At 38.8% G+C, this 22,888-nt stretch overlaps 1 protein-coding gene across 5 annotated transcripts in view; it reads left to right on the top strand.

Annotated features, from left to right (window-relative positions):
• Window positions 1–22,888, top strand: part of LOC126867287 (protein pangolin, isoforms A/H/I/S) — a 283,374-nt gene that overhangs the window by 252,829 nt on the left and 7,657 nt on the right. For 2 of the 5 annotated variants that reach the window (XM_050621586.1, XM_050621582.1), the window contains 7 exons: window positions 1,493–1,583; window positions 3,944–4,039; window positions 5,043–5,180; window positions 10,156–10,238; window positions 10,339–10,469; window positions 12,261–12,426; window positions 17,493–17,562. In XM_050621586.1, the coding sequence (XP_050477543.1) occupies window positions 1,493–1,583; window positions 3,944–4,039; window positions 5,043–5,180; window positions 10,156–10,238; window positions 10,339–10,469; window positions 12,261–12,426; window positions 17,493–17,562 (775 nt within the window). Of the gene's footprint in view, window positions 1–1,492; window positions 1,584–3,943; window positions 4,040–5,042; window positions 5,181–10,155; window positions 10,239–10,338; window positions 10,470–12,260; window positions 12,427–14,457; window positions 14,618–17,492; window positions 17,563–20,270; window positions 20,512–22,888 lie in introns of all 5 variants that reach the window. The other 3 variants (XM_050621584.1, XM_050621585.1, XM_050621583.1) reach the window with 3 other exon arrangements.

Raw genomic sequence — 22,888 nt, 5'->3', positions numbered from 1 at the left:
AGTGGAACGAGTTGAGGGACGGATAGCGATCTTTCTATTTCTTTCCTGATGGGTTATGGAGATCTTTCTGCTTGTAGAAACTAGTTTTAGATTTGGAGGAACTGATTGTACGTGAGAGAATTCTGTTAGGGGATTTTAATACGCTTCGCGTCAGTTCTAAACTTGGAGTATATTAGGCATATAATTTCAAGAACTTTTAGAGACACTTCAATTTATAATTCGCGCTATTTTACTTACATTTAGATAAAATCTTTTCCTTACTATAGGGACAAATATTTCTTACAGAACATGTAGAAAAGATTTCGTCTCTTCGCATAAACGTTCCTAACATTCTCTAATGTATATTCTACGAAATACAATTGAGAATCATTTACGAATATGATATGGAATGCAAATTGTTATCAAACAGACTTTCTTTAGACGGATGATAGTGTCGAACGTCGAGGGGACCGTGGCCAGCGATCAATGTTCGCTCGCCGGGTCATCCGATTTGTGTTTGTAGTGCAAAACGGCTCGATATTAAATACATAGTCCTCCTTTTCTCCAATAGGATCGTTCTACTTTGATCTCGTCCATAATAATGTTTATCCTGCATCCGTTGATGCGAGGCCAGGAGACGCGACGCCGTCGGCGTACCGATCAACCCCATAAAAATATATCCTCTCTAGAAAGTCGTCCACAATGATGGCAAATAAACATTAAATAATATCACTTAAAATATGTCACTAAATGAGATTCTTTAATTACAAAAAGTTGTGTTTCTTGAATTTATAGAGGAAAATCCTTGGATTTATAGTATTTCAGTAATTTATAAAATTTTGTTATTATTATTTTTAGATAGACAATGGACTTTGATACAGCTATATATCGCGTTTCTGATTTACTATTCAATCGTGTATTCAGGTATTTGCAAATTACAATTGCAAGAATTACTCCTCGACGTTAACAAGTGTACCAATATTATTTAATTATTTAAATTTCGATGTTACTATTTAGAAAGCACTTCGATATTAACAATGGACAATCTTATCTTTATCCAGTACGATTATTACTTCATATACAATTTCTAGGTCCATAACAAAATTCACGAAGTAAAAATCGTTCGATAGAATTGACCACCCGCGGTAGGCAAGACAGAATACAATTTTTTCTTAGAAAAGAAAAAAGCAAACTAAAAGTAAATACCAAAAAATATATTGTATGCTTGTTTTAGGCAAAGGTCAGAAATTATGAAGCGATATGATAACGTTTAAATATGATTAAATTTGTGTAGAAGTTCGAAAACGGTCGATTTGACCGGCGCTGATAAGTTTAGTATCATAAGTTTAGTATAAGTTTAGTTGAATCATGTATAACTTGCATTAATATTTTTCATTGTCCCCGTTGTACATTTTGCGATATCGCTTGGCATATCTAGTTACTTAACATTCGTGACAAGATAAAGGAACTTTTGAAGAGAACGGAACAACAGCATCACTGATTTTTGTTGCAGGTCTGACGAGAGCACCCATGTATCCCTTCTCCACGGGTCAATATCCGTACCCCATGCTTAGTCCGGAAATGACGCAAGTCGCCGCTTCCTGGTAAGTCAATATACCACGATATAAAACGTCACCGGCAAAAAGCTGCTTAAACGAATCTCATTACGTGTCTCTCGTTATGCAATAACAGAGATAATTAATCTTCTTGTCGACTTTAGGTACCAGAATCGGAATATTACAATTTCCCGATAATTTCACGTCCCCGTCACGATTAAACGAACAGCCGTTTATCATATTTTCGTATTGTGGGAAACGTGGATAAAAGAAACGGATCGAATACCCACGATACGAGATACGCTTAAAGCGAAATAAAAGTTCCAAGGATTCGAGTTCGATGACAAGTGGACCGATTTACATGAGAAACGTCCAATTTCTCGAACAATATTATAATTCTACCTTTCGCGTACTAACGATTCAACCCTCGAACGCGCCACTCGACCAGGATAAACGTGATTTTTATTTAACCTCGCAGATATTCCCCTTTTCAACCCTTCCTTCCTTTATTCTTTCTCATCTTCCGATTGTGCGTTCGTACTCCGTCGTTGAAAAGATTATTTGAGTCAGCTGTGCCCCGTTATTTTAAAATTCAATCTTGAACTTCGCACAGAATTATGGAATTTGCAAATATATTATGAGATGCTCAAGACCTTTCAGAGAAAAGCTACAGGCGAAGAACAGAATAAGTTGCACTTTTTACAACGGAGCAGTTACATCTCGTGTTATAAAGGTTGTTTTTTCATTTGTGCTTCAACATTTTTTTAAACATCGCTCGTCGTAATATTCAAATATCGAAGATGTTAAAATATCTCTTGCTTTAATAATTATACTTAATAATTATATTTCGTTTCCGCGAAACTGTATCAACTTAGCAGCTATCTTTGAAATACTTACATCTTGTTTTCGTTTTCAATTATGTCATATTTTTCTGCTTAGTCAGACAACAACATTAAGATGAGAAAACCAAAAATATGTCCGCGATCTTCAAACGCAAATCGCTCGAAAATCGTTCATAGCCAAATTTGGCCAACTACAGCACATTGAATTACCTGACTTGATCCAGGTATCTTACTGACTCAAATAATTCTACCGTATCTGAAGAGAAGAAGTTAAGAATCAAAGCGTTGGGGGCAAGAAAAATCAGAATTTCGAGAAGAATAGGCCAACAAATTTCTCGATTCAGTTCTCGTTTTTCCGGCCGAATCACGGCTCCGTTTCCTTGGTCATCCTCTCAGTTCCGGTCTATTAGATCGCTGGTGAACGACGTAGTCGCCATCGTCGCCGATCCACCTATAACGCTGACCGCATGAACCAACCCTCTTCTAGAGGCTGCCTCCCTCCTTGTTATTTGCTTTCTGCTCGAATCGTCCTAAATTGAGATTTTCCACGGGTGATTAGGCTCGTTCTTCTCAATTAGGAGGGCGGAACCACGCTTTTCCCCGGCGATCTCGAGCCATTCGTCGCGTTCGAGGAAGTAGCACGCCGCGAACAGCTTCCACAAGGATTTCTGGTCGAGTGGAGAGGCAATTGCGGTGGAATTTTTGTTTAAAGGGCTAGGAATTTAGGTTTGATCGTGTAAATTGAAGTTTGGGAGATTCGTGTCTTTTTGGGGAGTATTATCGTGGAAAGAAGAAATGAAGAAATGGAGGAAATTTCAGTTTGAAGGAGTAAAAGTCGTGTTCAATTTTGTAAATTGTAGTTTGAAGGATTTGTCAGCCTTTTTTCAAGAGATTGTAAATTGAAGAAGAAACGAAATACGATGGCGGGAATTTTGAATTTAAAGGTGAAGATTTTAATTTCGTTAAAATTTATAAGGAAATCGAATTTCCAAGATTGCTTTCTTTTAGAGGGATTATTGCAAAGTGAAGGAGAAATTCTAATGGAAAATTCAAAGCATAATTCTGTGAAGCAAAATTTACAAGATTAAATATCTTCCACAATGATTTTTGTGATAATTGAAATAGAATCGTAATAGAATGAATTTTTACTTCAGAGATTGGAGATTCAGAGATGGAAGATTAGCATCGTGTCGGAACACTTCAATAAAAATAACGAAGACACATGCGCCAAGGAAATTTGATTAAAAAGATTGAAACTTAAATACTATTTTGGTAACAGAATTAAAAAAAAATCCCATGTATTCTGTCGTCTAAAAAAGTCAACTTTTTGATCTGCTGCTTTTCTGAAGAATAAGCGTTACAGTTATTTTGCCAACGCTTTCTGTATATTCAGTTTCGTGAAATTCATTCGTTAACCGTTCTCCTTTCTAAATAAAATTACATGGTAATCGAGAAGGAAACGCTTGAGAAATCATGAAAACCGCTCTAACAACAGAGACTGTACTGTACGAAGACAATTACTTTCAGACTAATGCTTTTGTTTGACAAGCAACGATTTCGTTTCAGGCACACACCGAGCATGTACCCTATTTCCCCGGCAAGCACTGGTTTCCGAAGTCCATATCCCACGAGTTTGCCCATCACAAGTTCTAGTTTACCAAGGTTAGTAGGTGATCGAAATCGGATTTCTCAAGTTCATACAAACACTCTAATTTCTGTTACACATTACTTCACTCCGCGTCTCTCTACGTCTACACAAATAATTTGATCGATGAACGTTTCAACTTGCATCCTGCAATAAACTTTCGATATTGCAAATTCAGTTATCTGCACCAACCATCTGCGTGATTAATTACGAATTATTTAATAATATTTGTAATATCTGTTTATTTCGAAGAATCTTATATTGTTAAAATTATTATTATTCCTTAAACGGTGTTGACACGTTCAATTAACAATAACACTCGTAACTTTCTTACATTTTTTACCTCATCAGGGATGAATCTATTAAGAATAGAAATCGTTCGATTGTTTTTATATCTTCTGTAATAACTCTAGAATTAAGGACAAATTATCTAATATCCCTAAAGAGGTGAAAAACACTGAAACCATCGACCGAACGTCATTTCTAAAATCATTGGTACTACGAATGTTTACGCATTTATGTAAAGCTTTAAAGATATTGGGCTGTTCCAAAAGCTTCTTTCGTTTTTTAAGCAATTAATGGATGTGGAATATTTTTTGTTTCGTATTATTTTATTGAATTATGTATGATCCAGTGGAACAAAATGGAAAAGTTTCAAGGTTCGAAAGTTCCTTCCGTTTTATGATTCTATTGGATCATACATGATTCAATAAAGTAATATGAAACAAAAAATGTCACGCATCTATTATTTCCTTATGAAACGAAAGGAACTTTTGCGACAACCTGATACAAAAATATCGAGAATATACACATAGAAAACTGTACAAGATATCCAAAGAATGAATAAAATATTCGAAAATTTAAGTTTCGTTAAGTTCAGAAAAGTTCAATTAGTTGTGCTCGTGGGAGTGTAAATTCGCATGAGCATTCGTAGTCTAATTATTACTGCGACATCGTAATAATCATTCGATAATTCTCCAGCGTGGCAAAAATAACGAAATTTTCTGCAACTTTTTTCAGTGATCTCTACCGGTTTTCGCCGACGGGTCTGATGCCCCCGCACCCTGGACTTAGTCCGCACGCACACGCGTTGGCGTCCCACGCACTGGTATCCTCGGCGCCGAAAACGGATCATTCCACCCTGGATCACAATCACAGGTTCGTTCCTATCGATATTTCAGCGACACCTACGTCCATTCCACCGAATCAAACGATATTATCTCCTTCAATAACCTTTTCCCTATTCCTTTTCCCCATTCATAACGTATAGCAGAACATAAATATCGATCCTTCCCTACAATTGACACAGTCAAACAGTTCGCCGTTACCGTCTACTGATCGGAAAGATATTCCATCGGATTAAACCTTGGAGTAGTTCTAATCGATACTGACAATTAAACTGCGAATATTTATGCAATTTCATAGTTTTGAGAGTACAATGAAAAAAAGGAAAGAAAAGGAAAAGATAGAACCTCGGTAGAAAATCGTTTTACCTACCAAGTATTATAGAAAGCACCGTACTTCGCACGTTTTTTAAACCTTTTTCGTATCGTGCGTAATCTTCCATCCTAATAATTTCAATAATTGAAAACAAATCAGAGTATACTTGTAACGTATCAAGTATCGTAATTCGAGTGGAGTAACCATTCGGTTGTTTGGAACGATCGGAGTTGGTATGAAATTTACGAGAGAAAGTTTCGAGGGAAAAAACGAGAAGAAGCGTAGATACATCGATATATTGCAAAGAGCAGCTTGTCAAAGGTATAACACGGCTTTCTACAAGCCTGATGCTTTGATCGCATTCGCTGGTAAATATCGCAGTCGGGGGAAGCATTACCGAGGCCAGTCGATAATTTACTGGATGCACGATGGATACGCCAGAAGGGTGAAACTAAACCAGGGGACTATCTCTCTTTTTCGTTCCACTGAACCAAAAACCAATATCTCTGGACGATATCCTCTGTGTACGATGATAAAACGAATCCTCGAACGAAACATTTACCTACAAGGATCTTTCATTGTTCTTGTCATCGATGGTGATAGATAACGAAAATGAACATGAACGTAAAACAGACGTAAAATATTGGTAGAGGAAAACGCTTAATCGATAATCGAATCAACGTAAATATGTGATGTGGTTTCCCTTCATCGGTTGCTAACTATTTAATCTCCCTCCATTGATAAAGAAAAACGTTTCATCGGTGGATAAAAACAAAAGGTACGCTACAAACGAACGTCAATGAAGAAACATAAATACACGATGGTTACCTTTTATCAGCTACTATTTCATATCCTTTTATCAATAAAGAAGACTCTTCGTAAATAGACGAAGAGAAACACTATATTCGAACATAAACGTAAAAACGTAAATATATAACGTTTCCCTTTTATCATCAACCATATCATACCCTTTTATCGATAAAGAAAGACACTTTCACCGATACGCACCGGATAAATCAACCTGCACGTAAACTTACAAACGTGGATATAATCGATGGTTCCTTTCCATCGGATATTACTTTATATCCTTTTATCGATAAAGGAAGACACTTGACCGATTTACGTCAGATAGATGTCTATCTGGACATAAACTGAAAAACGTGGATATATACATATATGGTTGCTCTTTATCAGGTACGATTTGATATCCTGCCATCGATAAAGGAAAACGCTTAGTTCGGCCCGTCCGTTGATAAAGAAGCGTCGACTGGCAGTGTATCACGGGTTGACGGATAGTTTCACTGACGACCATAGGGGGTAGCACGTCACGGGGTGTTCAACCCCTCGTACAGTCGTTCCCCCTTTACCGTCGAGCGACGTATAACACTTATTGAATGACTCTCTTCGCACAGCGTCTGCGCCTGCTGGCGCCGCCAGCACCGCCGCCGCCGCCGCCGCCGCCGCCGGTTATGTATTGATCATTACCCTCTTAAACAGATTTCTAATTTGCATTAGTACCCGGCCGATCGCCTGGCCCGAGCATCGTATACAAAGCCGCATGGTCGCGCTTCCTACATTCGAGGCACGCGTGTACAAGACCGTACACGAGACACGCCGTGTGATCAGCTGGCAGCTGCTGCTGGACGACGAGGGCCGTTGTTGAAGAGGGGAGCGTCGCGTGCCGCCGAAGCGTCGGGACGCCGCGACGGACTTTTACGAGCCGCCTCGTGAACCTCGCGTGCTCTCTTGTCTTCCATTTTGACCTTCGATCCAGCCACGTGTCACGTGATTGAAAATCAACCGTTCATTTGATAGCACTAAATTTCTAACGTCTGTAGATGATCGTGATCCGGAAGGAAGAGACCTGCGAAAGAAATACACTGTAATACACGTGCTCTCGGGCTCCGTTTAAACTGGATGCTTCACGTTGGAATATCTACGCGGGAGTGAGACGAGGTCACGGATCGATCAGACTCACGTGTCAGGATCGCAAGAGCAGATGTCGAAGGTTTCCTCTTGGCGCTTGCATTTTCTTTTCGAATAAAAAAGGGAATATATATATATACATATATAAAGAAAGAAAGAGACAGATCGATAACGAAGATATATAATAAAAGCAGCTGATCCGTGGAGACTAAAGAGAAACTGTCCCTGTGCAGGTGGCATATATCGTTCCGTGTGGTGGTGGTGGTGGTGGTGGTGGTGGTGGTGGTGGTGGTCCCAGGCAGAGAGAGTCGCGGCGGGGGTGTGAGGGTGCCGATGGTAGCGCCACGCAGCCCGCCAAAAAAAGGCATCACGCAGGGAAAGCGGAGAGAATGCAATCTTCACCCCCCACGCGCGAATTATACATCGGCGGATGGTAGGGTGTCGTTGCTGCGGAGCCATGAATCGCGATGATGGCCCCACGGTGCAGCCCTCCACCCCGCCGCCCCTTCCGCACTCGCGGATAATCAATCGTCGTAACACCGCTCGGTGATTCCACCGACGCCAGGAACGACGCATTTTCGCTGGATGCGGGATAACACAGGGTGGTGGAAAAGAGGCACGACGCGGAAACAGACGGTAGTACCAACCAACAGCATACCAAACATATAGAAAGACGAGACAGATTCTCTTCTTATTTTTCTTCTATCATATTTTTGTAACACTGCCGTGTGCTCGTTCCGTGTGGAATATAAAGTCGTGCCAGTAAAAGGGAGAGACGATATAACCGCGCGCGTGTGTTCGAAAGGAGGAGGCAAGCCGAAGGAAGGAAAATATCGTGTCCAGGGAGTAAGGTCTTTTTGGACAGAGAGAAACGAAAAGAATCGTCGAGAGGAGGTTTTATTCTCTTCTCTGCCTCTTCTTTTTCGGAGCTGGTGAGAACCGAGAGGACCAAAGAGCAAGAGAGACGAGGATATATACCGACGGCGGAGGGCCCGTGCACGAGATGCCGCCCCTGGAGACATTTTACCCTGCGATTCGACGCTCATGAATGTTTGAATGCCATCCGCACGACGATATGGAGCGATTCAGATGGACGATACGCGACGCGCAGACGACGATGAGTAAGACGTGGCGTGAACAGTGCTTGTTCGACTGCTTCCGGGTTGACGCGGTCACTACCGGTGTCGTCGTCTCGAACCAGGCGCCGTTCATGTCGGTGTAGACGTTTTGGGGGTAAATGTTGTGCGTGTATGTGTGCTGTTTACAACAAGGACTGTTCCGTCGAAATTATTCGCCGACGTGCGATACGATGATAGAACACGAAGACGCGAAGACTAGGAGCGTGGTGGAGTGTAAAGCAACGAGGGGCTGCGTGAATACCGATGTTCTCGAGTTTCTCGATCCTGTTAGGATACGCGAGGCAACGTGCTCCTACGACGATGCTTGCAACACTGACGAATCGGCCAGCGGAAGGATGATAAGACGTTGTTCGAACCGCAGTGTCGATCACTGCGTGATGAACGTTCACGTGTACGGGATACTTGGCACGCGACTAAATAGATTAGAATAGAATAACACGAAAAACGAAAGACTAGAACGTAAAACGGGGGGAAATAGAAAAAGGAGAATAAAACAGAGTAGAGGTTGTCACACGCGGTGTATCGCGGTTCGATGGATCAGTTTCGAGCGTGCCGGTGGGTATAAACGGGGACCCACGAGTGCGATGGAGCCCGAGTGTCTGGAGCCATTGAACCTGGTGATAAAGAAGGACGACAACACTGAGAGCGGGCCAGCGACCAACGTGACGATCGAGGAAGGTAGCAGCGAGGCATCGATCAACAGGATCGACGAGGAGAAGTGTAACAATCCTGATCCAAGCAAAACGATCGAGGAAAACATGACGATACTCCAGGACGCGATGAAGGCTGGCGAGGCGGGCTTACCCACGGCCGATCACAAAATCCTTACGGCACTCTACATGAGCAGCCTGATGCAGATGTCGAACATGAGCCTGCCAAGGAGCGTGACACCGCCTCCATACGGTGCCCAGCACAACTTCATGCAGCTGCTGGCAATGGTCGAGGCCAGACATCGTATGTGGCAACAGATGAACTGGCCACTGCCGCAGAACTTCCCCAGGAACCCGTTGACCTTGCCCGCCCAGCCGTATTTTGATGGGCCTACGACGAATCTCACGGAGCAACTGTGCAATTCCCAGAACTCCACGCCGACCTTTCCCCTATCCTGCACGAAACCTGACCAACAACCCCTGAACCGCGACTCGAAGCAGCCTTACTTCAAACGGTAACGATGGGGATGTTTGATGAAATACAAATTGCTTGTAGATTGATATCCAAATGGGGCAGAGAGAAACGAGGAATTTAGTTTGTTTACTGGATGGAAAGGGATTTTGAACGATGATAATGATCTTGGAACGATGGAAATTTCTAACATTTCCTCGTTCAACCCCCCGTTAGCGTAATAAGATAAATAAAAATTCAAGATGAACGGTTCAGAAAATAAAAGAAAAGAAATTGCATAAATTTGAATAAGTTTACGAATTTGAAATTTTAATTTATGAATTTTAATAGATTCGTATATCTATAGTACTATAAACGTGACACAACGATGGCTATTTCCCGTAAAAAGCTAAAATTGCGTGTATGAATAAGCGTTAAATGAATAACAGGATAAGAAATTTAGTTTGCTCGGGAATCGTGTCGATACAAATCGATAGTAACGTAATTTTTTGGTATTCTGTTGATAGGTCTACGGTAGAACAGAAGAATTCCACGTCGTTACCGGCGGATAACGCGAAAGCACAGGACACAGGGCAACAGAATAATCAAGGTAAGGGCTCGTTTAACGGATCTGGGCTTCTGTGATCAGTTTACCGTTGATTTTCACACTGTAGAGGCCACCTCTCATACCCGTCGATGATGTTTGACAGATAAAAAGAAACCCCATATAAAAAAGCCTTTGAACGCGTTCATGCTGTACATGAAGGAGATGAGGGCGAAGGTCGTGGCGGAGTGTACCTTAAAAGAGAGCGCCGCGATCAACCAAATATTGGGAAGACGAGTGAGTAGTATGGAACTATACTTTCGTTGATAAGTGTTTGTATAGTATTGAAGAAACTGTTGCATCAGGGTTTGTACGATTTTTGAGTTCACTAAGAAATTTTTATGAAATCTATGTCTGTTTGATATTCCTTTTCTTTCAGTTCTAGTTAGAATCACGGTTGTTCCTGTATAGGATGGACCATGATTCGTGACACGAGGGTAAAATAAGTTGAAATGGAAAAATAGCTTTTCGAAGTGCGAAGCTCTGTCTTGTAGGAAACTGACAGTGGAAAGCGATAAGCGATAAATGATACAGTTACTAATGCTGTTAAATATAGTAATAATAACGCGATAATTATAATTGGAATACTATTAGCAGTAATTTGTTGATAGATCACTTTGCGATATTCTGCCTATTTAGCTTTTTAAATATTAAAACGTAATCAGTCGAAACTGATAATTGACTCTTTCGTATAAAGATTTCAAACGATGCATTATTTGTGGATTAATTTGTGGATTATATTGCCTGTGTAATAAATTTCGAGAGTGTAACAATATTTAATCTGTCAGAGGAAATATTTGACACAAAAGAGTATCATTAATTACTCAGGTTACTCAAAGTATCATACATGAGCACGTACTTCCAATTGACAGCGTGACAAAAAGCTATTCGATCATTTTGATTTATTTTACATTACGGAAACTTGATTATACCACGAATTACGTCACATTTTGTGTAAGTTCTATTTAAATTGCTGTTAACTATGATGAAATATTTTGCATACAAGTTTCCTTCTTCTTTTTTTCATTTCAAGACTACGAAAAAACGATCTACATGTAAGAAAACTTTCAGAATAGTTAGTTGCTGAAACATCTTCCTGTATCGTTAGTAGCAATGGAAAACATTCAGAAATGTATTCGAACGAGCCCTGATGTAAAGCAGAAGCGCATCAAAGTCAAGATTTTCTTCCATATTTCTTCCAAACGATTGTTATCCATAGATTATAGATTAAAAGGATTTAATAGAGGACAAATGTCGCAAAGCTTTTGTGAGAATTCGATAGAAACTAAGTGCCATAAAAATGAAAAAATCACGTTGAGTATTATCGAGAGAGGATTGAAGTTTACGTGTAAATTGGAGCAACGAAATCGGTAATATTGATCTGGAAGTAAAATCTTGACTTGATGGAGCACGAGACGATCAGAATCCACAGAGCACCCGAAACCACAGAAGGTGTCTCGAAGGACGATCGAAAAGCACAAACAAAAAAAAAAAGGAAAGAAAATAAAAAGTTGCATGCGTTTTGTTAACTCTTTCGTTGGATCCGCGAGATTGATAAAAAAAAAAAAGTATCAAAGCACTAACCGTATCTGCTAGTAATCTCAGTACGACTAGATAGCTAGATTAGAATATAGAATAGAGAAAAAGAGCATCGTAGGTGGGATCTAAGGAAGTGTCTCGTCGATGTAAAGAGGGGGTAGTTTCTTAGGGGATGGGTTCCAAACAGAAATTGGGTCGGCACCATAACGAATAAAGAAAGAAGTAAATATGTACACTTCTCTCTTGGTGTGTGTATCCACTCTGTGAGGGTAAAAACGAGTCGCTAAAGAGTAATAATAACAAAAGAAAAATACAGTAATACGATAATAAATTTCCTTTAAAAAAAAACTTATCGTAAAAAATATACACGTGGAAAAAAAGGGACGTGAATAATGAAAAAAAAAAAAAATAAAAGGGACACACGGTGCACGGATAGATACTGTGAGACTGTGAATCTGTGAATCTGAATTTTGGGGGTATGACACGCAGTGGCACTCGCTAAGCCGGGAGGAGCAGGCGCGGTATTATGAGGCGGCCAGGCAGGAGCGCCATCTCCATCAGCAACGATACCCCGGCTGGAGTGCCAGGGATAACTACGGATACGGCAGCAAGAAGAAGAAGAGGAAGAAAGAACGGTCCGCAGATCCCACCGGAGGTACCACTTTCCAGTGCTAGAACAGCAGGCCCTTAATAATTCATTATAATAATAATAATAATCATAATATAATAATAATAATAATAATAATGATAATGATATAATAATAATAATAATTCATATAGATTATCTATTACTGGTTGACATTGAAACGATCAAAGTCTCTTGTGCAAAGTTTCATTCTGGTTATTATCTTCTTTTTTTTTTTTAATATTTTTTTATTCTAACGAACATATATTCTACATTATTTTTCGAATTTTTTCCGGTCTATCGTTCTTGTTCTTTAAGTGTCCATTTTTTTTTTGTATTTGTTTCGTTTATGTTCCTCTTGTTTGTTCTCTTTGTTATATACATATATATATATAGTTTTTTTTTTACTTTTTTTTCAATTCTCCGATTTTTCGTTCATTCATTTTTATTTTTTATATTCCGTCTTAACATTTTTCACTCTTCGACTCGTGCGGACTTTTTTGTTTTTCTCATTGTGTTCAAATGGAATACCGAGCGGAGCCCTGTCGAACAAACACACGGCGCCACGTATACGCGTGCACGCGCTCGCGTGAATCCGCGCGCCGGAATCCGCGTGCACGCGCCTACGTACACGTGTTATCCGTTCTTTTTTTTCGACTCGATTATATATTGCATATTATTGGGTTCACATTGGATTGTCTGTTGGGGGGCGGAATTTTTCTTGGCGGATTCATATGCGGCCGAATCAATTGTATGCGCGGCGGCGCAGCAAACAGGGAAAGAACGGAGTCTCGCGGCATGCGACCGATCATTAACGCAGATTCTTTTTTTTTTGTGTATCTGGCCAAACTCCCTAAAGCGGTATCCGTTCACGGAGAGACAAAAGAAAAAAAGAATGTGAGAAAAAAAATGGAAAAAAATATAGATGGAAGAAATGTCGTTGAACGAACGAACATAGATCGACTGTGATTAATTCGAACGAGAGCGATGACGTACGATGATGATGCGAGGAGCCTTAGGTATGGGATGTCTGGTAGAGCCCCGGGGAGGAATCCGATTCTCGATCGATTTTCTCTTCACGATCATTTCGAACGGGACCGCAGTGTTTTCCTTATTGGCCCATCGAGACGTGTTGCGATAAGAGTGAATTTTTGGTCCAGCGAGAACTCTATGCTGATCCTCGACGTCCTTTCAACTATTTATCTCTCTACTATTCTTTCGAACGATTTGAAATTTTTTTTTTTTTCTACGATCGTGAACGGTAAGTGAACACGTTTTGTGATCGTAATATCCTTTCTATCGACTCCTCTGAAGGACGTTGAGTGGAGGAGGATATGAATACACTGGAAAAAGGGAAAGAAGTGAGCTTGAAATGTCTAGTTCTAAAGGAGGAATGGTTTCGCTTTGAAAGCGGAAAGGAAATTACAATTTCTTTTTAAGATAAGAATTGTTTCGTGTGTTTATTGCTTTGAGTAGTTATGCTCGTGTAGTGTAACGTGTGATTATATATATAGTGGCACTTTTTCAGTGTATAGACCAGCCAAGAATCCTCAGTTTCGCTGGACCCGCGTGTACTCGCGAACAAATCCACCGTATTCGCCGTATCGGCGATTCTCTCTATCAGACACCCTGTATCGTCAAAGTTCTTCACGCTAAAAGTAACGATACGATGAGTAGCGATACAAGCGAGGGGGAGGGGAGAATCTAGGCTGTTCTTCTAGCACTTTAAACGGAAAGTAGGGACCCCAGTGTTACTGAATCTATGCTCGAGCAAAATAATGGCGACGATGCGTCGAACGAGCATACGTAATATACTATATACAAAGCGCATACGAACGAGATAAACGAGATTTTTTATTATTTCACTAAAAGAAATGATGCAAAAGACATATAAGCGAACAGTTTAAACAAAAAAGGAAAAAAAATACAAACGAAAGATGCAAATTAGGGTGGCGGTAGTAGCATTAGTGAATCTCTCTTTTTTTTCTTCTTGATTAAAAATAATTGTTTAGCCCACGGTTCATGCACAATTACAAATAGTGTTTGGTTCTCTCTCGGTAGTGGCACGCGCTAGGGCGAGAGGAACAGGCCAAGTATTATGAGTTGGCGCGACGGGAGAGACAGTTGCACATGCAGCTGTACCCTGACTGGTCTTCCCGCGCAAATACCAACCGAACTAAGAAGAGGAAGCGCAAACAAGACACAAACAGTGATCCTGGAGGTACCCACATGCCTCACTCCACACATTCTTACAAGCTCCCCCCGCCCCACGAACAGCAACAACAACTACAACTACTACTACTTACTACTATTACTACTATTACTTACTACTTACTACATACTACCAACACAGCTACAGAAATTTATTGAAATATATTCCCCCTCCCCTTTTTCAACAGCCCCCCACCCCCTCATTATTACATTATACTATTATATAATTATTATATACATTCTTATTGCTACACTACATTATGTTGCATGTTTTCCCCCCGTCTTGGGGTTTTGGGTCGATATATATATATATTATATATAATACATATTCTACATATATGTATATATATATACGATTATATATTAATTATAATTATTACTATATTATATACATGCACACGCATATATACCTTCATATATACATATATATGTATATGTAACTTATATCTATTATTGTATATGGTCTTTCGTAATATATTTTTTAGTTCCTTTTTGTCTTAAATAACGAACGAAACATATAGAGAAAAAAAATTATATATACATACAAAAATAGATGGAAGAGAATTAGAAAAAAAAAGATGCAAAAAGAAAGAGAATAATAAGAGAAAATATATAATGTTCGAGAAAAATAGAAAAAAAAAAAGAATATATAGTAATGAATGATCAACACTCGCGCGAGCGGGCGTGCACGTACGCATGCGCACGTGCGTGCCAACATGGTGTTCGACAGATTTCCATTATATATATTGCTCTGTCAAGTATATAACGGGAACGAAAAAGTAAATGGGACACGAGCGCATTCAGTACACACGTACACGCACATGACACAGCATTTATTAATTATTAATTACGTATACAACTTTGGGGACGCTGGCCATCTTGCATTTTTACAGGGACCTATACTCCGCAATCAGACAATCCTAAGCGTTTTTAATTTTCACTCAGTCTCTCTGTGTTCACCTATCTTTTTTCTTTCTTTTCTTTTTTTTATTTTTCTTCCACTTCTTTCTCCTTCCTTTTCTTCCGCCTCTACCCTCTTTCTTGCGCTCTTGTCTTTTTCCTGTATATCTTCTTTTTCTTCTTCTTTTTCTTCCACAGTTCTCACTTTTCTTCTTCTTCTTCTTCTTCCTTCCCTTCTCCGTTACTTTTTCTTCTTTGATACGCTAGTTTCGATTCACACCTTTACCCCTTCTTCATTTTTTTCGCTCGCCATCACCTTTGATCGTTTCAACATTGCCTGTCGACCCCTGTTAATTTTTTCTCTAATTTTAATCTCTTTTTTCTTTTTTTTTTTTTTGTATTAAGATTGTACTTCGTTGACCCATTGCCCGCCTTTTTTTTCTTCGTTTTGATTCTTTCTATGGTCACCTCTAAGCAATCACTCAATTATTCTCGACCCTTACATACGAGTTGTTTCGTTCACGACGTTCAAGCGCTCGAACGTTTTTTCTTTATCTTTTTTTTCATGTATTTTCTAATTTTTTTCTTAAACTTCGTTTTTTACATTCATCTTTAATATTTATTGTCTAGAGCTTGCGTTTTAATACAGATATCACGACATTAATTGAGTAGATATGATCTTTGATCGTGTTTTTTACGCCGTTTTTAACGTTTTTACGCTGCATGCTATTTTTACTCAGCTTGACAAAATATCTCTTTTTTATTTTTTTTTCAATTTTTTTTTATCGATTCGCAGAGTCCTTCTTCGAAGACTACAATGTTCGAAGTTGAAGTAATTCAAGATTTCTCGTGTAGATCGAGAATCAACGCATATGAGTCACCGGAGATTTGTCTATTCTTAAGATCTTAGAAACATAGTAGATCTTTTATTGTAAACGACTAATAATCGATAGACTGAGAATCATAATGACGCAAGACAGAGTCTGAAGAATTTGAATTATTTCAAAAACATCGTCCGCTTAATTTCATAATCAGCAAAGAATTAAAATATTTCATTAGAATTTCCAATACCGAGACACGTCTTCAGAATTTCAAACAGTGCGTTCAACATTTTATAACCATAAATACAAAATACTGTGTTACGAGAAATGGTAACGAACTACGTCACTGTGATTCTCAGTCCATTCAGAATTCACCTCTCATTCTAGTAATTTATTAATCAGCCTATCAAGTGTCTGGTGACTTATGAATAGCAGTATGCATAAATCAGCAATAATATCAAAAAATATTAATGTCTTCCGGGAAGGTCCTGCCTCACTGGTATATTGTCAAATTTCTGGACCATTTGAGCTTGAACTCGCAATTTCAAATCACCTTCCGATTCTAAGTAACCTCGACTTTCTCTCGATTCTGCAGAAAATCACGAAACTTCGAACGAGTAAAGCTCAATTGGTCGCGACCGTTCTGTTGCACGCATGACTAGTTGACAAACGTTGAATTCGTTCCGTATTCTCAACAAGTTTACATCGTTGCATCGGTAACGAGCCATTTCGCACTTTGCAAAGAGAATATTACGTACAATATTCGTAGAATTACGAGAATGACAGTTGCTAATTTTTCAATTTTTTCCAATCAAGCAAACTCTTTGCTCTTGAAAATTGTCTTAGAATTAATTCGCAAAACGATTGTAGACGATCGTTCTGTCAATTACCGTCATCCGTTCGATAAAACGAGGGAAATTCGATGATCCATCTCTCTCTATCTCTCTCTCTCTCTCTCTTTATATATATATATATATTTATATGTATATATATATATATATATATATATATATATATATATATATATGTATGTTATACGTGACATAGAAAAGAAAAGAAAACAAGAAAGAAAAGAAAAATAAGGAATAAACGCCACCCCAGCCCTTGTTCACAGCCGAAGATGCTGTACAGTCAGCTAATCGGTGCACGTTTCGCATTTTCTAGGTAACAACATGAAGAAGTGTCGCGCCAGGTACGGATTAGACCAGCAAAGCCAGTGGTGCAAGCCGTGCAGGTACGTGTGCATCGTGTAGAGGGTTTTGAACTCGTTGCTTCTTGAGAGGAGAATTTATATAACGTCATGTCGACAAGCTGCGCACGCTGTTCCGGTCGTGTGTACATACGTATTCGATCTTGAGAAGTGTTGAGAAGGAACTAGAAGTCTCACATCTCGGTTTCATAGTAGTGTGAACACTAGAGGAAGTTACTTTTCTTTCTATGCGGTGAATGATGGTGAACGATACGACGAAATACTTGGCTACCGTGCACGAGTATCTTCCGTGGAATGTTTTGAGAAATTTCCGATACATCTTCTTTCAAGTCGTTTTCGAAAATTATTTAAATATTCGTGATACCGTTGTATGACATTTCTACAACGGCGTAAAATGAATCTTATTTAAGAACGATTAGATATGTAAATGAATTCAGTACCTTTGAATTTGTAATATCTATTTCAAGCGAGTATTTTAAATTGAAATATCTTTAATCCGAAGATGTTTGGTATATGAAGTTCTATGAAAATTCCAATTCCAATGACATTTTATATGAAATTTTCAATTACTTTTTGCTCGTATATTCTGTAAATTGAGATTTATTTTAAAAGGCATCAAATTAATTCGTATAAATTAATAATTGGAGAAATTAGACGAGACGTTGAGGTTCGAAGATAGAAGATACTCGTGCAGGAGTAGCACGGAGTAGCCGGGAAAAGATGTAAAATACAAGTTGACAAATCGCGGGCCATCACGTTCGCCGTTCGAGACTTGCAACCCGGGCACGAAAACTAGTATCTCTCGATTATCACCACTTCTTACTGTTATCGTCTTCTACTCCGTTCCGTCATCCACATGTTATCGTGGAACTTGAAAAAAGAAAAGATGAAAATAATCAGAATAAAAAAAGTCCAAGTTTCGCCGCGAATATAAAATTTCAAAAAAGAAAACGAAAGTGATGCGACTCTGATCACTTGAGGTACGAATCAGATGAAAAATAAGTATTCGAGTCCTCGCGATGAAAATCTAGCTTGTCCGTCATTTTCTCGGTGAGATAAAAGGAAAGAATGCAAAGAGAAAAAGAGAACGAACTAAAAGCGACCGTCAGAAAATGTGTCTTCCAAAAAGAAAGAGAAATTTATAATGATGATAGAATATAGAGAAGAATCGAAGAGATTGAAAAGGCGTATAAACATGAAAAAAAAAAAAAAAAAAAAGAGAAAAAGAAAGAAATGTTTTTCTCGCACGCTGCTGGATCGATTCGAAAATCGACGTCGTCCACTTGTACTTTGCTTGTAAATATCTCTACTAGATACCACACTGTAGTTTATTGCGGCATCACGAGCCACCCGTTTTAGCGCCACTATAACTTCCGTTCTCACTGTACGTAATCGCACAGTGCGCCCAAACGCCCCAACTGCCGGCTGGGTTTGTGAATCTCATGGACCTCATTAAAGGGGCGATGACGAATCCCAACCACTGTTTTTTACGATTGCAGTTGCAATTTTTCCCCATGCTGATCAAATCGTGTTCAATCAAAAATTATATAAACATCAAAAGGGAAAACATGATACGTGAGATATTTTCCTGGTTTTGTAAGAGTAACCTTTTGTGTAAATGTAATTTTTAGTTTGTACTTCTTGCGTATATTTTAAACACATGGATAGTTATAACTAGACTGTAAATTCACATTTTTTACGAGTATAATTAAAGAAACAGAAAGATTTTCTCTACCAGATATCGTAACGGATACTATAGTTTAGATATTTTATACGATTCTGTATACCATGTGCTTTCTACGCATTTTTCCACCTCCAAATTTCCTATAGATGCAAAAAAATCCAGTCTGGCTATAACATCAGTTATATCGTTGGTTTTGTATAAAACTTGGTAAAGAAATATAGAATCAAGCAAATTGGGCTTGTCATGTTTTTCCTGTATCATCTTCATATTATAACAGACGTATAGAAATGAAATAAAAATTGTAGTTTTGTCAAACAGCACTTGGCTCTCGGACATTCCATTCGATCATGGTATTGTTCGTCTCCACTGTAGCTATCAAACCACAAAATATTTTTAACACACATACCTATAGAGTACATCGTCGATAGCATCTTCGACACAGTGGCGGCCTAGTGGAAGCTTCATAAGCATGGACCAACTTGGGAGACATATTTTCTGATCAGATAGACCAGAATCGCTGACACGTTCGCCTCGTTTCGCGTCAGACGAATATTCCATTCTTTACGGATGATTATCCCTCGAGGCGCCAAAGTAATCCAACTTTATACGAATTTATCAGTAATTTATCGCTTTAAATTTACCAAATTCGCCAATAAACAAATACCAAAGTACATCAAAAAGTTACAAGAATTCTGGTACCTCGAACAGGAAACAATCGTCCGATCATCCATCGTGTTATTCGCGGTCCAATAGTTTGATAATTAATCGTACAAGCGTGTAAAACGGAAAAGCGTGTAAATCGCGAGGAAAAACAGGGTTAAAAGAACGGAAAAAAAGAAAAAAAAAGAGAAAAGAACAGAAAAAGAAAAAGAAAAAAGAGCGAGTAAGCCGCGAGTCCGCTCGCGCAGACAGGTTTCTCGCGTGTCGACGGACTCGGGCCGATGCGTGTGGGTGACGACGATACGGTGTGGGATTAAGGTGGGATTAAAGTGATAACGTCGATGCGACGACGAGCGCCCCTTTAATGGCTGGTGGTTGGTTTTGGCAGCCCAGTGGAGCATGGAGCGGGGATGGGCATCCACGCGAGCATAATCCATCACGGTGTGGGAAGTAGCGCGGGGGCAGGGGTCGGGGCTGGAGGCGGTGGAGGGACAGTAGGGGCAGCGTCTGCCCCTCCAAACACCAACACTGCCTCCAATGCCTCCTCGCCTCAGCAAGAACCCACTTATGTTAATCTCTAGTCAAGCCTATCGCCTCCCTTCTACTGCAACACTTCTTCTTAAACAGTGGTCAGTCCCGACTTAAACCTATGGGCGTAGCTGGCCCTCGCTATGCTCAGCCAACTCTCCTCGTTGCCCGAAAAAATTGTGTGAAATAATCCAAAAATGTGGAAACACAAAATTAAAAAAGGAAAAAGAAAAAGAAATAAAAAAAGTAGAATAGAGAATAAAAACTATAGTAGTATCGTAGTTTACAGATACTTTTTACAGAGTGTACTATCGTTATTGAATGTACTACTATTTTTGACGTATTTCTTTTTAGTTTTTTTATCTCCCAATTTGTACTCGGGTAATTCATTTTTTCTGTGTACACTAGCAATTTGAATATATAATAATTTTTGGATTTATTGGGTAGAGAGAAAGGAAAGGGTGACAAGTGTTGAACACGAGCTGGCTGGCTGGCATAGTGAGCGGCGCAGCTAAGCTCTAATGCTCGCATTGTTTCTCATTGTTGTGGCTCTTTGCAGCTTATTATTGTTACATTTGATTTACCCTCGTTTAGTTGGACTTTACTCAGTGTTGCCCTTAGCATGGCTGGTCTGTAATACATATAATACATCTATATGTATATATTATATATATATACCGTCTGTGTTTATATATATAAATATATACGTTGTTACGTACGTCCACTACGTGTAACCAAAATATATATTATTATTATTCTCTGTTTACAACAAACATTCTTTTCGTTTAATTGTTATGTTGTTCGATTCGGAACGTTTGGCTATAGAGAAGTATACAATATACATACATATAATATATATATATATATATGTGTATATATATATTACTTATATTTATTATAAATCTGATTTTAATGGCATGACAGTTCGTGTACGGTAATTATTACGTCAATTAATGTGTTGGTAACGGATGTGTTGGATCTTCTTCGTTTTTTAATTTATTTTTTTTTTTTTTTGGTCATTTTCGTTTACTAGTACATATTATACACATGGTTTCGTCTTATTCCAATTTTTATCTCCTGTTTTCTCGATTTTTTGTAATATTTGTTTCTTTACCTTTGACGTTTTTTGTTCTCTCTGTTTTATTTTAGTTTTCATCTGCTGTTTATTTTATGTAATGTCGTAAGATATTATAATTGTTGCATTTTAAATAATCGTGTCACAGCCGCGTCGTTATCCGACTCGAGGCGGCCGCCGTCTGTCCCCTTCAGTAGAACGGGACCCTCGGTGATCAGACCAAGTCTCGAGCAAGCTCGTACTATGATCTCGAATTTACGGCGCGATCTCTTTCGCTTCGTAGAAACTTGGATTGGAGTTCGAACGTGTTTTACTCTCGGTACGTGCTTCTACATCCAGCTGTTATCTCTTTGTATTGGAAAAACAACTTTTTTAGTCAATTCAAAAATAAACTCGGTGCATTGACGCATCCAAGCCGGAAGAATATTTGGAATTAAGAAGGATTTAAGCAAATTAGAAAAGCGAATAAAATGAATAAACTGTGATCTGTGTCCATTTAACGGTAGAATTATCAAGAAAATTTTAGAGTTTTTATTTCCGCTCCTGTCCTTTTTCTGAAGTTAGAATTAATGTATCGATGTATCGAACTTCATTGAAATTATATTTTTCTGCTTTTCTGTTCATCTGAAAATTTATTACATAGCTGACATAATAAAAATATTAAATGTGACAATAAAAAACTAAATATCTTAAAAACTTTAACGCATATACATAGCATGAAAAGTTTTAAAGTTTTGGATCTTCTTTTTTAGAACACACTACATTCTTCCTATTGTTCGCTCAAAATTAATTGGCCGCTCAAGACCACTTGCCACGTGCTTCAACTTTCTTTCAAATGGTCTTTGAAACAATACGTAGGCTGAAGCCAGCACGAAGCGAAGATACAAGAAACATAGAGACAGAATAGCTAAAGTCGTATAAGCGGAAGGCTTATTCTTTAGTGAACGATCGAGATAACAAATTTTACTTGAAATTCCTTATCCAGAAAATTAAATTATTTGTTTAATTAAGCAGCTGGATGATAGTACGGGTGAATAACGATCGAAATGTAGAGAGGTTCGATCTCTAACGCTTTTTAAATCTAGTCGTGCCTGCGTACAGTTGACGTCCTGCCCCAACAACCGTGATTATCGTTCACATAATGAACACACGAAAGAAAAAAAGAATTAACTGGCTAAGAGATGAATAATGAGAGCCAATGGCAGAGCGATAAATGTCTCGACTGCGATGCAGTTAGCACACGAGGTCGGTCGGGCTCACTTTTCGGGAACTTTGCAGTAGCAAAATAGATAAAGATACATAATATGTCCTTTTCGTTTCGTACTTATAAATCGCGATTAATAATTCAAATAATGTAAAAATCAATGTGTGGAAAAAAAGAAAGAAGAGATTTCTCGCGATCG

The sequence above is a fragment of the Bombus huntii genome, chromosome 7 (assembly GCF_024542735.1).
Source record: "Bombus huntii isolate Logan2020A chromosome 7, iyBomHunt1.1, whole genome shotgun sequence".
NCBI classification, from domain to species: domain Eukaryota; kingdom Metazoa; phylum Arthropoda; class Insecta; order Hymenoptera; family Apidae; genus Bombus; species Bombus huntii.
The sequence above is the reverse complement of the archived record's forward strand: the minus strand, read 5'-3'. Positions and strand labels throughout refer to the sequence as shown.